Source organism: Hordeum vulgare, chromosome 3H, assembly GCF_904849725.1.
Source record: "Hordeum vulgare subsp. vulgare chromosome 3H, MorexV3_pseudomolecules_assembly, whole genome shotgun sequence".
Classification (NCBI taxonomy): domain Eukaryota; kingdom Viridiplantae; phylum Streptophyta; class Magnoliopsida; order Poales; family Poaceae; genus Hordeum; species Hordeum vulgare.
In genome coordinates this window covers 617,843,022-617,858,541 of record NC_058520.1, presented here as the reverse complement: position 1 = coordinate 617,858,541, position 15,520 = coordinate 617,843,022, and the positions used below count along the sequence as shown (strand labels likewise).

At 42.3% G+C, this 15,520-nt stretch overlaps 2 protein-coding genes across 3 annotated transcripts; one reads left to right on the top strand and one right to left on the bottom strand.

The window, feature by feature from the left end:
• Positions 1-1,639: 1,639 nt before the first annotated feature.
• On the bottom strand, positions 1,640-5,338 carry LOC123445727 (pectin acetylesterase 5-like). Its single transcript, XM_045122757.1, has 11 exons — positions 4,844-5,338; positions 3,736-3,868; positions 3,556-3,635; positions 3,389-3,478; positions 3,120-3,244; positions 2,974-3,034; positions 2,658-2,711; positions 2,497-2,574; positions 2,305-2,410; positions 2,052-2,197; positions 1,640-1,930 (listed from the first exon to the last, which is right to left on the bottom strand). The coding sequence occupies exons 1-11, from the start codon at positions 5,132-5,134 to the stop codon at positions 1,820-1,822; spliced, it is 1,275 nt and encodes a 424-aa protein (XP_044978692.1). The 5' UTR covers positions 5,135-5,338; the 3' UTR covers positions 1,640-1,819.
• Positions 5,339-12,105: 6,767 nt separating this feature from the next.
• Positions 12,106-15,234, top strand: LOC123445725. Of its 2 annotated transcripts, none has more exons than XM_045122755.1 (4): positions 12,106-12,504; positions 13,463-13,806; positions 14,459-14,745; positions 14,843-15,234. In XM_045122755.1, exons 2-4 carry the CDS (start codon positions 13,477-13,479, stop codon positions 14,997-14,999), a joined length of 774 nt encoding a protein of 257 aa, XP_044978690.1. In that variant the 5' UTR covers positions 12,106-12,504; positions 13,463-13,476; the 3' UTR covers positions 15,000-15,234. The 2 variants fall into 2 exon arrangements, with proteins under 2 accessions (XP_044978690.1, XP_044978691.1); XM_045122756.1 differs by lacking the exon at positions 12,106-12,504 and adding an exon at positions 12,691-13,230.
• The last annotated feature ends 286 nt before the right edge of the window (positions 15,235-15,520 follow it).

Genomic DNA, 15,520 nt, shown 5'->3' with positions numbered 1-15,520 from the left:
GGTGGGGATTCTCTGTCGATCAACTTCCACTTGTCGCACTTTTGGAGCAACTCCCAACAATGCTCTAATTTGAAGAATTTGCCTTCCGAAGCTTCCATGTCCTTGTATCTATGTTGAGCAATCTTGTCCTACAAAATGTGAACGAAATGATGCAATCATTTCCCATGATACATTATGATGATGCATAAATTGAACAAAGGAAAAACAAACTCACATAGTCGGACTCCACGGTGCCACTTGGAGGTGCATTGCGTACTTGCTCCAAGCAAGCTGCCCAACGACTGCACATAGGTTTGATATTCTCCCAACGCCCTTGAAGTGACCGAAATGTGCGTACAGTCCTATTAGGATACTTTTTCATAATGCGGAAGTATTGATCTTCGATCCTTTGCCAATATCTTTTGGCGGTTTGAGAAACACCCGTGCATGCATCAAGAGACACCACACTCCATGCTTGGATCAAAGCTTGATTTTCTAAGATCGTGTAGTTCTTCGATCTTTGGCTTTTCCCATCCTTTGCTTGCGATTGCTCAAACGCTTCCGATTCGATCTCCTCCAATTCGTCCGCAGCACCATGATCATCCACGCCACCGTCCGTTTCATTGTAGTTGAATGGTTAGAAAGATGCTTGATCAATGTCAACCGTGTTCGTGTCCAACATGTTCATGAACTCGTTTGTTGCATTGTTCGAACCACTGCTATAGCGAACGATAACAAGTCACGAGCTATCAAGACTAATGGCGAAAAATGAAAAGGAATCGCCAAGACCGAAGAGGCATACCTTCCGGCCATTTCGTCGAACACCTCGGCCGCGTGGGGAGCATAATTGTTCAACTGCATCGCCGGAGCACCTCCTTTCGGGGGGGGGGGGGTGAAGTCAGAGGTTGAATAAGGTGGCTTCCTTGAAGCCGGAACCTTCCTCCGCTTTACGGCCGCGGCCTTGCCGTCCTTGTGCGCCGCCAGCCGGGATCGCACTGAGGCGTTGGCGCCCGGAGCGCGGGCCGTCGCGGCGGGGGCAGCCAGATTCCCGCCCTGCACGACCACGGTGCCCTGCCTCTTTCGGGAAGGTGCGACATGTGCTTGGGCGACGGCGGCGGGGGCAACATGGCCGGCGACGAGATCCGCCCGAGGGGAAGGAGCATGCGCGACCTCGACTGTGACGGCGGACAGCATGTGGTCCTCCATGGCGGCGAGGAACGACCGGGGAGGAGGAACCGAAGCTTGCGGATGGGTGGCAATGGTGGCGGAGGGTGCGGGGAACGGGGAAAGGGCGCACGGAAATGTCCGTCCCGCCAAATCTCGCGCCGGATAGGGGTTGAGCTCGGGTCGGCCTCCCAGCCCGTGAAGATGGAGGTTGGGGGAGAAGATTTGCCGCGCCCCGCAAAAAATAATGCGGGTCGGCCGGGATGCCGGGTCTGCTCGTGCGGATTTTCCGGCCCCGACCCGCAATTTGGCGCTCATTTGTTGGTCGGGGCGGGATGCGGGGTCTGCTAGAGTTGCTCTAAGGCACGTAGAGGCCATAGACAATCTCGTGGTAGCAACACCTGTATTCGCTGGCATCGACTCCGACACCTCGTGTCGCTGCCGGGGAGTGACACAAGTGTGTGACGAAACGAAACTTAGGGAGGAGGAAGATCCATTCCAAATATTTATAACCTCAGTTTTTTGCAGAAATGGGAACTTTTTACTTGACACAGTGTCTTTCGTCTGTGTATACTTATTTTCATTCTAAATTGGCACTATGATGGACATCACAAGATAATGCTATCTGCATTTGCCCTCGTTGACATAATAAATCTTGACGGGATCTAATAATAAATCATGGAGGCAACTGTCCGCTGCATGTTGGGTTGCATGGATACTCGCAGTCTATCTCTTTCACTCCTTGGCTCCTTCCATGGTACCAATCTCCTGCGGCCTCTGCAATGGTCTGCTCGACAAAATTGTGATAATCCAGGTAACAACACGCCGAATCAGATACCACAGATTCATCGCAAAAGAAATTGATGGCATAGATAACGTGTTTTACGTTAGAATTTTTAATTCCCTACCTTATTTCCAAGCCTCGGGGAGATTTCTGAATTCCAGGAGATGCCATATAGGGATTGACAGTGTGTGAAGCATGAATCGATGAACAATCCCCAGTCCTCCTTATCTTCGACAACATTCAATGCACCCACCATTGTGTTCCTGAAGCCTATTTCACAGAGAAGCTGAATATTCAGTGTTTCGTTGCACAACAAAGACATTGGTGTTGAATGAGAGAGAGAGAGAAAAAAAGAGAAAATGACAAGCTAAGCTAACCATTGAGGACTTTGATTTGTGTGGAATTGCAGTTCCGGATATTATCCTTGCAACTCGACCATGACTTATCAGGAGCCGACGAAACTGGTACAAGAACATTCCGTACCTGTGGCGAAGAGTCATCGATAAAATAGTGATAACTTTAAAAGAGAAGTTGGAAGAAGAACAAAAAGAAAAATCATTCCAAAATACCTGCCATGAATCATACGCAGAGTTGAGAATAAACATGGGGGTGCGGGTGCTCTTAATAAGCTCTGCGGGGAAGAAACACTAGGAGCAACATTATTTCAGTTAGCATAATCTATTAAGGGAGCAAGTATGACAAGAAAATCAAACTGGACAATGGAAAGTACCTCGGTTGGCTCCTTGTTGGCAAGGCAGTCCTTGGGCAACACTTCTCTAACATTCTGAAATAAATTTATCAAACAAAGAAAAAAATTAACTCAACAGCATTCAGTACAAAGTGGTATTAATCACATGGACGGAAAAATATTTCAGTGCTTATTGATTGTGGCACAAGACTAAACACTTGAAAAACAAGAGTTTTATAAAGCCTTTTCTGGTATTCAAATTTTAGAGAAGTGCAAAACAGGACTAGAAGATGACCACAAGCCTGGATTATAAAATAAGGCATGTCTTTTAAAGTTTGAAGCATGTCTAACAGCAAACCTGGAGGTGAACAACGCCATCATAGACAGACCAAAAGGACCTTTTCCCAGAAATATCCTTTCTGTCGAAGAAAAAAAGTACTTTAGTTCAAGTGCAATGCTGGTGGTGGTGGGTGGTGGGTCACATTTGTTTTCAAAGGGTCTTACACGTCAAGAAAAAACCCAGCATCAGCAAGGCATTTGACTGAAACATCACGAGAAAACCGTGCACTGAAATCATCGCAATGCAGTATCGTGGCTAGACCACCAGCAGAACAGCCTGTGAGGAGGGCCTGAAATGTGTAGAAAAATGAGGAATGTCGCATGGGGTTGTTCGCAAGAAAATAATCAATGGTTGTTGCTGAAATTGACAGAGTAATATTTATATACTGCCGATTCATGTTCAAACTATACGAACTTTGTAAGTTAAGTATGACCTGTGTAGCGTTGGCAAGTCCTTTTTCCATGAGTTCGTCAAGGACCGCTTGGTAGATGCGCAATCCTCTGAAGTAAAGTATGCTTCCATCCTACATCATCACCAATAGAACATTATTACTTGAAGCAACGGAGATAGCGACATCAGACTAAGACTCAGAAAATTCACCTGTGCTCGACCTTCCGCGTCCCCGGAAAACGACGCCCCATCGCAATACCGCACAAACACTTTGTTCCAGTTGTAGAAATCTGATTACACGCTGATCAAAGTTAGTGGGAATACATATGAAACAGGTAAAAAAATACTATATGATTATGTAAACAAACAGGAAGATAACGATGGAACTACCAGGATTTTGCAGCTGATCACTGCCGAGGATCCCAGCACCGGCGAAGCGCATCGGTTTCATGAAGTTGGATGAACCGAGCGCGTACATTCTGCGGTTGGAACAATCCTTGACTGTACTGCACCAACCTCCTCCCTGGATGTATTTAAGTGAATAATATACAAGTCAACCACTAATTGGCTTACCTCGAGAACCTACCTGCTAAACATCCCTACCATGCAGGTTAATCAACTAATTGCCCTATCATGATAGAAACATTAACAATGAAAAGGCATGTGCTTGGTGGTAACAGAAATTAGGGCGCGGGTCTCTATCTCAAAGTATACTTTGGTTATGGAAAATGTACTTTTCTAAAAGCAATGGGTTATCAAAAGTGTATATTTTAAAGATTATCTAGTACAATTTGAGCGATATCTTCTTGGTAATTGGTTACGAGACGTGTATAAGAAGAATAAAATAACTATATACTCCCTCCGTCCATCAATATAAGATGTTTCAGATACTTCAATATAGACTATACATACAGATTGAAACGAGTGAACAAATACACTAAAATGTTTCTATATACATCCATTCGAATAAGAGAAAAGGTTAGAACGTCATACGACTGTTTCATAAATAAATTACATTTGGAATACCAATAGTTAGATTTATATTGATTCATTACTTAAAATTTGATGTAAAAACTTAAAAGTATAGGTCATAAGGCCAGAAAAATCATATTTCATGTATATTTTACACTATGTTTTTATGTTTTTAATTCTACGTGACATAAAATATTTTTTATGATGATTATAATTTTTCTTACGATCTCTTTTTATGTATGAAATAAAAAATATATAACATAAAATTACGATGCATTGATGAAAAAATAAAGGGGGTAAAGAATAATTATTCTTCATCCAAGGTGACGAATAGTCAACCCTTGATATATATTCTTCATCCAGGTAATCCATTTCATCCAGGGTGACGAATACCAATATATATGTATATATTATATAATAATAAAACGGATGAATGTTAGATGAGCTATCTCTATCAGTACAAGAACATTTCTTGTTCTTTGTGCAATTGGGACGACGCATGAAAAGAAAGTATCACCATACGGACCTCGAGATGGATGAGCCAGCGGTTGGATCCGTCGCCGGAGCCTCTCTGCAGGTGGTACCCCGGCGGGGTCCCGTCCAAGCACACTGCTCCCTTCTCCTGCGCGCCGGCGAGCAGGGTCAACGGGACGGTCTCCGGCGCCGGCACGCGGAAAAGTGGCGGACGGAGAGGGCCCGAGACGGACAGCAGCAACAGGAGCAGGACCGCCGCCGGCAGCCCCCACGCGAGCCAGTCCCGCGGACGCCGGCGCTGCTCCGGGCGGAGGAGGAGCGGCTCGGTCGTCCCCGGCGCCATGGTCACGAGAGAAATGGTTTGGTTTGGTTTCGGCTGCTGCTGGTGGTGCTTCCTCTTGCTTGCTCTAAAATATTGTTGCCGGCGAGGTGAGGTGAGGTGAGGTCTCGTGCACTCCACTCGTCCTCTCCCGTAGGTTGGCGGGAAGCTACGCAGATAATAATGGCAGAGGAACCCGCCAAATCCTGTTGAGCTGAAACGAGCTTAATTTGCTACCATTCATTTGATTCTCCCGGTGCAAGCAATAATATAATGGTACCAATTAGTGTCTCCGGATGGATCGATCTCTCCACGCGTCGGGATTCACTCGATGGGTATCAAGATTAGGGCCCTGTTAGGATTACCTCCACTCCACAACTCCACTCCGGGAGCAGGTGGAGTTACAGTAGAAAAACGCAGAGCACCACCTTCACTCCACAACTCCACTCCGGAAGCAGGTGGAGTTACAGTAGAAAAACGCAGAGCACCACCTCCACTCCATAACTCCACTCCGGGAGCAGGTGGAGTTACAGTAGAAAAACGCAGAGCACCACCTCCACTCCACAACTCCACTCCGGGAGCAGGTGGAGTTACAGTAGAAAAACTTTCCCCATTCATGAAAAGTAGGAGTACATATCAACGTCTTTTGTTTTTTCCCCTCATCTTTTCATTCTCAATTTGCAATGCCGGAGATTTCTCCTTTATTTTTACCTCAAAACAACAACTAGCTATGAATTGATAATTACTTTTCAAAAGTGATTATTAACTATTAAAATAACATCTTCCCTTTTTGGGAAATTAATTTCACATGCGGCAATTTGAACATGCTCCCTCTTATCCCTTGTCTTCTTTTTTACTCAGACATGTGAGGTAAGAAAATAAAAATTAATCAGACCATTAATTAGGAGATCAACGGTTTAGATCTATTACATACTCTTATCTTTCATGTGAAAAATGAAGGTAAGAGGGAGCGTGTTAAAACTGATCTTCACATGCCGATTTCGTGCTTGAACTATAAAAAACATCATTGACAACGGTATCCAACCAATGAACTAACAAATGTGATTGAAAAAGGCTGAAGCCTAACCCAAACTCCCCCCATCCACAACCGCTGCCTCAGGTGACACCAGAGGCCACTAACGCAGCCATAAAAAAGCCCCTTCACCATCTCCCAACCCCTCGCCGTCACATGAGGTGTCCATCTGGTAGTTGATGCTAGCGACGGGGTAAATCTTTCTAGTGTTTTTCTTCTATCCAACCCTCCCCGTCTGTTCCTCCCCATCAAGCGTCCAACTTCTCACCGGTGGACCTTGCAATTCCGGTGCCGGATCCGACGATGGCGCTACGCGAGTGAGCGGCTCCCCAAGTTTTGGCAGCTCTGGCAACTCTTCAGCAACAGACGCTCACTGAAGGTTGTGCAACCTTTTCCCAGTCGACTAGCAAGCTAGCCTCAGTGGTGGTAGCGTCTTTGACACTGGTGCACCTGGACCTCCATGGGTCATGACTTCTTGACGCAGGTGAGGCATCCGTGAATTTTCGACAAACCACTGGATGTTACCGCGAATGCTATTTTCTCACCCATTATGAGTCGTAATAGGTCTCACATTAGGCGTTGGCCTACTAAGACAGCCCAATATTGTAACTGGACATAAGTTTTTATGGCTATTTATCTTTTTTCACTATATTGCATCAGTTTATTCAAGTTTTCTCTTGTTTATTTTGGGATTGTTTTAGGGTCCCTTGGTTTTCTGTCTCCGGTTTCCATCAGTTTGCTTATTTTCTTTATTTTGTTCAACACATACATAATTTTTTCGTACACATTGTACATTTTCGTATGCATCAGGAAAGAGTTTTTATAAACATTTGAAAAAATAATAATTAAATACTTGATCAACATGTTTTCAAATATTAGTTTTCAAGTCCACTTTTTCATATACATTTTACATTTTTCTTATACATTGAAAACATAGCTAACTATATGCTTAGAATGTTCATATATATATGATAAACATTTTTTAAATACATGGCATGATTTTTTTTTCAATACATGTTATTTGTTTTTCCATTTTACGTTCAAACATTTTTTGAATGATACAAACATTTTTCGAAAACTATGTGAGCATCTTTTAAAATTTTGTAAGACACAAATACACTTTTGAAATGCGTGAGCTTTTTTCAATCTTACACAACTTTTGGTAATTGTACTTTTTTGGTTAATCGATTTTTTTACATTGTATAATATTTCTACTAAATATCACTTACATTTATTTTGAATAACGTGAATATATTTAATTGGTGAATAGATTTTTCAAATGACACCAACATTTTCTGAAGTACAACCAACATTGTTTTACACTGCATGAACATTTTTTAGACGTGCAATGGGCATTTGAAAAAATTAACTAAATTATTTTTATGTAATATGCGTATTTAACATTTTCCAAAGTATAAACAGAAGTGAAAAGGAAAAACAATGTGACGTCAACGTGACGAAACCACATGGTTACGGTGCTGGCTGAATACCGGCTCTCTGTAGGAGACTCGCCCTCCTCCACGCTTCCCCATCATCTTTAGGCCTTGTTGGGTTGTTTGAGAATTGAAGGGGTTTGGAGGGGATTGGGAGGGATTAAATCCCCTATAAGTCAAATTCCACTTCAATCCCTTCCAATCCTCTCCAATCCCCTCTTTGTTGGGATTAACCGAACAAGCCCTTATGTGTCTGTGGAGGTGGTGGTGCTATGGTCCAGGAAGAATGTGGCAGTCTGGATGTCATCATGGTTCCAAAGATTTTGTACGCGCTCCGGGTGAAAATTGTATATATTGATATTCTTCATCTAATATAATTTGACACGCTAATTAACAAATTACTTTTGTTCAATCGACTGAAATGTGAACTATTCTTAAGTTCTAATTATGCGTGAAAACAAAGTAGTGACATATAATAAATTGAGTTAAGATAGTATGCGTATGTATTTCCAAATTTACATTCTTTGATTTGTATTGAATGCCATATCATTTTAGTTCTTATGTTCCATGTTATATATGAAAAAAATTATAAATTCTCTGCTCAACTAAAAAAAGCGCATAAGGTCCCATCTTACATCTGTTTTTTCTCCCCATCACCCTTCGTCCGTTGTCCCAACCTACATTAATTTTTTTTCAGGGTTTCTACCCCCTTCTGATTTTCATCAAAACAATCTATGGTAATGGAATAAACCAATTCAATCCAAGGTAAATCAATAAATTCACGTCCATAAAGAAATTATTTCTTATGGTAGAAATTGGTACTGATCAGACAACCTTGGTAACCCAATAAGTACAATAATTTCATGGCATGTAAACAAAAATATATAGAATTTAATCCATTATCTTTGACAACACAATAAAGCAGATCAATCATGGGCATTTACATACTTTTTCAGTTTAAGCGATGGCAGAAAATATACTAGGAAATTTTTCATGCTGATTTTCCATTCTCAGTTTACAATGCTAGAGTTTTCACTTTTTTGTTTCTCAAAAATAAATATAGCTATGTACTGAAATTTATGAAAAGTAATTATGAATTAGAAAAATAACATATCCCCTTTCTTGGAAATTTCTCATGCTGATTTCGTGACAACAATATCCAACCAATCCTTGCTGGTGACCACAAATGCTGTTTCTCGCTAGATGCCAATCGTAATTGGTCTCACCTACAGGGTGGAGCTATAAGGCCGATCCAACACTGCAGCTACACATGAGTTTTCCATGATTTTTATCCGGGTTTTCACTATTTTGCATTGGTTGCCTTTAGGTTTTCTTTGTTTTTTTTCTATATATGTTTCACTGGTTTTCTTTATTTGTTTCTTATTCTTTTATTTTTTCTTCTTAAGTCATGCATATATTCCACACATATTTTACATTTTTTTCTATACATTAGTTACATTTATTATACATGTTTAGTATTTTTCAAATACATGATTAACATGTTTTCATGTCTACTTTTTCATAAGCATTCAACATTTTATATATACATATAAAAATATTTATATTTGTATTTAAATTTTTATGCATTACTAACATATTTTCAAGTAGATGTTTTGAACACTTTTTTTAATATGTGTTAAATATTTTATGTTGAGACATTTTACATTATTTTGTTTGAACCTTTTTAATGAAAAACAATTGTTATCGAAATTATCCAAAAGTTTTTTATATTTTATACTTATTTTTTAAAATGTTACAAACATTTTTTTGAAATGCATGCTTTTTACATGTAAAATACATTCCTTTTGAATTATACAAAACAATATAGTTTGAATTATATAAATATTTTCTTTAGTTTTATAACATTTTCAATAGTGCAACTTCCAGTTTTTGAAACATGTTAACATATTTTAAATGTCAAATATATTTTTCTGAATGGGTCAAATTTCATAAAAGTTGGGCAGACACTTTTTTTACGCTGTATGGACTTTTTTCAATGTGCAATGGACTCTTTAAAAATACGAACATTTTTCATAATATGTGTATTTAATATATTTTTTCCAGCATAAAAATATTAAATAAAAACATGCATGACAACAACGTGACAATACCACATGGTTACTGGGCTGGACCACAACCGGCCCCTGTAGGGAAGCGTTTCTCTATCTTGGATAGGCAAGACATAGACTCGGCCTTCTCCATGTTTCGCCACCATCAATGTGTGCTCATGGAGGTGGCGCTGCTATGATTCAAGCCCATGTGGCAATATTGATGTCATCATGGTTTTATGGGTTTGCTCTAGTTCATGGTGAATATTGCGCATTGAGATTCTTGATCTAATTTTAATTGGCATGCTATTTAACAAATAATTTATTCAATCGATGGGAATTCAAAATTTTTTAAGTTCAAATATTCTTGTAAACTAAAGTAGTGACATATAACAAATTAAGTTAAAATAGTATACTTATGCATTTCCAAATTCACATTCCCGAGTTTGTATTGAATGTCATATCATTTTAGTTCTTATGTTCCAGATGATAAAAAGTACACATTTCCAACTACTTAAAAAGAACGTAAGGTTTCATCTTATGCCACTTTTTCTTCCCATCACTTCTTCGTCCGCTTTCCCACCCTTCATCGATTCCTTCAGGTTTTCCCATCCCCTTCTGATTTTCAACAAACCAATCTTTGGTAATCAGATAAACTAAATCAATCTAAGGTACAATATGAAATTCACGGTCCGCAAACACATTCTTTCTTATGATAAAAATTGGTAACGGCCATATAACTTCAATAACCCAAAAAAATAGCAATGAACCCAAGATCCAAAAAAGGGTCAAAAATCAATATGTTATCCTTGATAACACAATAAAACAGATCAACCATGGGCATGTACATATTTTGTCAATTTAAGCAATGGCATAAAATATATGATTTATAATCAAAACTTAATCTTATTCTATGTATTTCTTTTGCATCAAGATCTATCCCATATGACTCTCTTATAGCCTTAAAAACATTTGTCCTATGGCAACACATGGACACATTGTCACATACCTAGTACAATATTATCTTAAAAAAGGCATATCTTATTGGTTTCCTTCTCAGTTAGAGTTGCTTTGTCATCTTGTATCGGTTCAGCCGTTTGGGCTTTATTAATAACGCAGAGCAAAAACCTGTTTCGAGGAGTTTGCGTGCGCGGGGCAAAAAAAGAGAGAAAGATTTTCTTTTTTTTGGGCACAAAAAGAAAGGGAAGGCAAAAATCGAAATCACTAGTTAGCGAATACACCTCCCAACGATTACTCCCACCTTCACAGGTTGCGACAAGTGGCACTGCATGTGTGCCACTTGTCGCAACCCGTGAGTTTTCCCTTTTTTCGTAGATCCGTATTTTCAAAACGTTTTTATCTTCTAAATCATGCGTTCAAATCTCGAACCGTTTTCACCGTTGGCTTTCTCGCGTCGAGATCTTCAAAACTATATCCCATGTTGATAGATTTTGACGAACTTTGTTTCTCATAAAAAACCGGAAGAAAAAAACCATGCCTCACGTGATAGAAAAAAAACCAAAAGACACGTTTTTTTTCCCTTGAGAGACACGGGTTGTGCCTCTTGTGAAGGCAAAACCGTGCCTCTTGCGGAAGCAAAACCGTGCCTCTTGTGAAAAAAAGAGAGCAGAAAACACATTTTTTCCCTTTTTCGGGAGAGGCACGGGCGTGCCTCTCGCAAAGGCAAAATCGTACCTTTCGCATAAACAAAACCGTGCCTTTCGCAAAAAAACAACAACAAAAAACATGTTTGTTTTTTTCCTTTTGGGAGAGGCACAGGCGTGCCTCTCGCGAAGGCAAAACCGTGCCTCTCGCGAAAAAAAGAGAGCAGAAAACACATTTCCCCCTCTTTTTTGGGAGAGGCACGGGTTTGTCTCTCGCGAAGGCAAAATCGTACCTTTCGCATAAACAAAACCGTACCTTCCGTAAAAAAAAAAACAACAACAGAAAACATGTTTTTTCCTTTCGGGTGCCTCTCGCGAAGGCAAAACTGTGCCTTTCGTGAAAGCAAAACCGTGTCTATCGTAAAAAAACAAAACATGTTTTCCTTTTCCTAAAGGCACGGACGTGCCTCTCGCAAAAAACAAAACATGTTTTCCTTTCCTCTCGCAAAAAAAAAACAAAACAGAAAACGAGTTTTTTCACGTAAAAAAAAAAGAAAACAGTTTTTTCTGAAAAAAATTGATTTTTTTTTCGTCCAAAAGTTACGAAAGACCAGTGAAAAACCATAACACCCAAAATCTTCGGAAAAAAACCACTCAAAAAAGACAAAAATGCGTGAAGAAAATAAAAAAACAAAATTAGAAGGAAACGCTCAAACGTGACCAGTTGCTGCTCGCAAAAATGGTAAGCAAGTAAGCGGGCCTGGATCTGGAGCAGGGCTTCTCGGCGTCTACAGCCCAGTGAAGTCCCATCGCCGCAGATATTTCCCCCCGACAGAACAAACCTCGGTCCTCCATTCCATTCCATTCCATCCTCCAAACACAAGCCAACCAACGGAACCTTCCATCTCCAGATCTCGCCTCGCCGTCTCCGGTCTCCCCTCCCCTCGCCCACACCGCCGCCGCCCCTCCGGCGTCGGCGGCGGATCCCCGCGCGCCGGCTCGGCCACGATGCGGCCGGTGCCGGGGGCCACACCCTCTTCTTCCTTGGGCGACGCCCGGCTCAAGCCTCCTTCCCCTTCCCCTACCCCCCGCCCTTGGCACCCCCACCTCTCCTAACTCCCTCCCCTCCCCTACGCTAACCCCCTCTCCCTCCCTCGCTAGTCCCTGTAGCGGCATTTCTCGATCCCCAGGATTGTACTACCGCGGACCGGATCTGCTCATCCGCGGGCTCAGTTGATCGGCGACCGACTCCACCCACCTCTGCTCAGCATTTCAGGTTATTACCAGCCAGGGATCACGCCCTTTTTGTTTCTAGGATCAGAGTGAGCCGGCCATGATAGTCCAATGTGTAAGCCGGGGTCAGTTCACAAGGTAGACAGGCCACGGGGAACCGGGGCTGGTAATATCTTCTACACAGTAGACAGCAAGATGATCCATCATTTGATAGGGCTGTTTATCTCTCTCTGGCAATGCAACGATGCCCCCTAGAGCAAGAGTAGAGTGGGGTTAGTAGAGGCATTTCACAGATTTGTTATCCACAGATATCGTATCTGTATTACTGGATGGCATTTGTATTGTTATTTTTTGGGATTTGAATTAGCAGGACATGGTTATTACGTACTTAATCTCCTCTTTGAATTAAACACAAACTTTGTCGATTGATGATATGTAGTTTCACAGATTTGTTATCCGCTCATATGGTACTACCTGTTATTTAGTTTGCCTTGTTGTTTTCTCGTATTTGAGACAGTGGAGCATGGTTTGCTAATATCTCTACTGCCCGTCCTTGACGAAGCTACTTAATTTGCTCAACAAATGAGATTCAGACACGAACCAGGACTAAAGGGGTTGCGCCATGAGCCAGGCCCTTTAGTCCCGGCTGGTGGCTGGAACCGGGACTGGTGCCTGCCGAGGCCCGACCGGCCTCCTGGCCGCTCGAACCGGGACTGATGCACGCATTAGTCCCGGTTCATAAGTCGACAGGGACTGTTGCTCTGATCTGGTAAAAACCAAAGCCCTGTTTTCTACTAGTGCTTGCTTGCAAATGACAAGTTGGTCAGAATTTTGACCGGCCACTGCCACTTCCCGTTGCTTCTTGTGACCCCTTGGTTGTGTTTTTGAAACATGCAAAGAGATCCCTATCCACCGTCACGCTTTCATGACAACCATAACTTTATCAATTGATGATCTGTAGTTTTTATGAATTCCACTAATATCTAACTGCCTTCTTGCAGCGACAAGCGACTCCATGGGTGATTTGGTTTGTGATTCTGAAATAGTGCTGATGGAGGGTCACGGTATCTCTTCTGTCTGCAAGGATGACATGGTTCTGCTAGAGGAGGCGACACTTCCTCTAGCTGGGCAGACTCTAGGTTCTTGTGCGGAACTCCGTAATAACCAGGAGGGAGGTCATAAACAAGCAAGGGATGCTGGTTCTTTGGACACTGAAGTGAATATCGCAGGTTCTTCCAGCTCAGGAATAAAGAGAGGCAAAGGAGGTGATGGGAACTCCCGTGCAATCTCCAATTACAGTGAACCAAAGGCCTCTTCTACTTATGAGCTCTCGCCATCCTTTCCGGTGAGTTCAACATGTTAGATTATGCTGTGTTTGCTTGAGCTATGCCCACAATGCTTTAAGCGTACTCTGTTATCGAAAGTATCTCTATGAACGGAAAAGGGGTTTTTCGGGTCTGCTGTAGCAACTAGCTGAATGGAGAATAGGAAGGGCAACAGGAAGAGGGGTATTCTTGCTATAATATCCTGACATTGATGTTTGTAGGTGAAAAATGTTTAGCAAATTCAAAAGGCAGTGGTAATATGTTGTGGCGTATTACTAACCTCTTGGGAAACATGTTTCACATATCTGCATTGGAATTTCCAAAGTTCCCTTGTTTGATGTGACCATGCCATTTAATTTTCAGTTCCCAGGCCAATTATACGTACTATTTGTTGCGCCTAACGTATTATTGTGTCCAGCTGTCTAGGTCCATCAATCTGTGTTGTGAATTTGAATGAGCTTACATGTAATGTTAAATTGATCACGAAACTGCTCTGAGTTCAGTTCTGTTTCTACCTTGCTGTAGTGGTGCTGTAGGTCTTGGTACATTTAGACTAGGCTTTCACGATAAGATGATACTGTAACCGTGGCAGCTTTTCTGATCCATAATGCAGTTTAATCCTTGCCTGACTTTGGATCATTTACACATATTGCCTTCCTATTCTCTGTCTAGTCGACGTCAAGGCTTCTCGTCTCTGCTATGAAAGGAGGCCGTGAGAGAAGCGGCAAAGAAGCATCGCCAACCGAAAACCGCCGCGTGAACTGGGCCCCAGATGTGTACGACCCCCCGGTAACCTCGGTCGACCACACGCTCAAGAGCAACCAACAGCGCTCCAGGTCCAGGAAGAAGGACAAGAGTAAGCAGAAACAAAAGCCGAAGAAGAGGAAGTCGCGCGGCAACGGCAAGAAGAGCACCCTCCACGACGCCGCCCACAACCCGCCTGCTCTCGACGTGCCCGGGTAAGACCATAGACATTCCGTATTACTACCTTTGGTTCCATGCTCCGGGAATCATGCATGTGAAATCATCGTACGCTGACAGACATTTTCTCCTCAGGCCGTCTTCGCCTGACGAACTAGGCTTAGGGGAAGTGGAGGAGGCCGAGGTGCTGGACTACAGCGCCTTCAACAGTCAGGAGCCGAAATGCGGAAGCAGCTTCCCACACGAGATCGCCACGGCACGGACGTGTTTCCCCGCCGCCGAGGCATCATGAGGACCGACGGTGGCTCGGGACCCCGGACCCTAGAGGAGGTGTAGATAGATACGGTTGGTGTACATAAATAAGAGAAATCCAGGCTGTGTGAGTGAGATGAGACGAGATGCCCTTTCTATACAAGCTTTTTTTTGGCTGGCATCCTTTATTAGTAGCAAGCAGTGTAGTGTGCTACACGTTTGTAGCCACGCACGGACTGATGAGATTTGAGAATAATTGAATCCTCTTTTTGAGATGGGTGCTGAGTCGGGCTGGCTAAATCCTTATGCCAATCTCATCTTGGCTCCAATGGTCCTGACCTATCACAATGGTATCCACTGTTCATTGATCAGTGACCAGTCTCAGTAGCAGCAGCAGGAGGCTAAATTTCGTGTTTTGACCTTTTTGTGTAACTTGATCCAAATCTGACCTTATTTTGTAAATTTTTTGGGATTTGACCTTTTTCCTACCGTCAATGTCTTTGGCGGTAGGGTATAACAACCCACCGTCAAGCTCCCTGACGGTAAGGGGGACACGTCTTA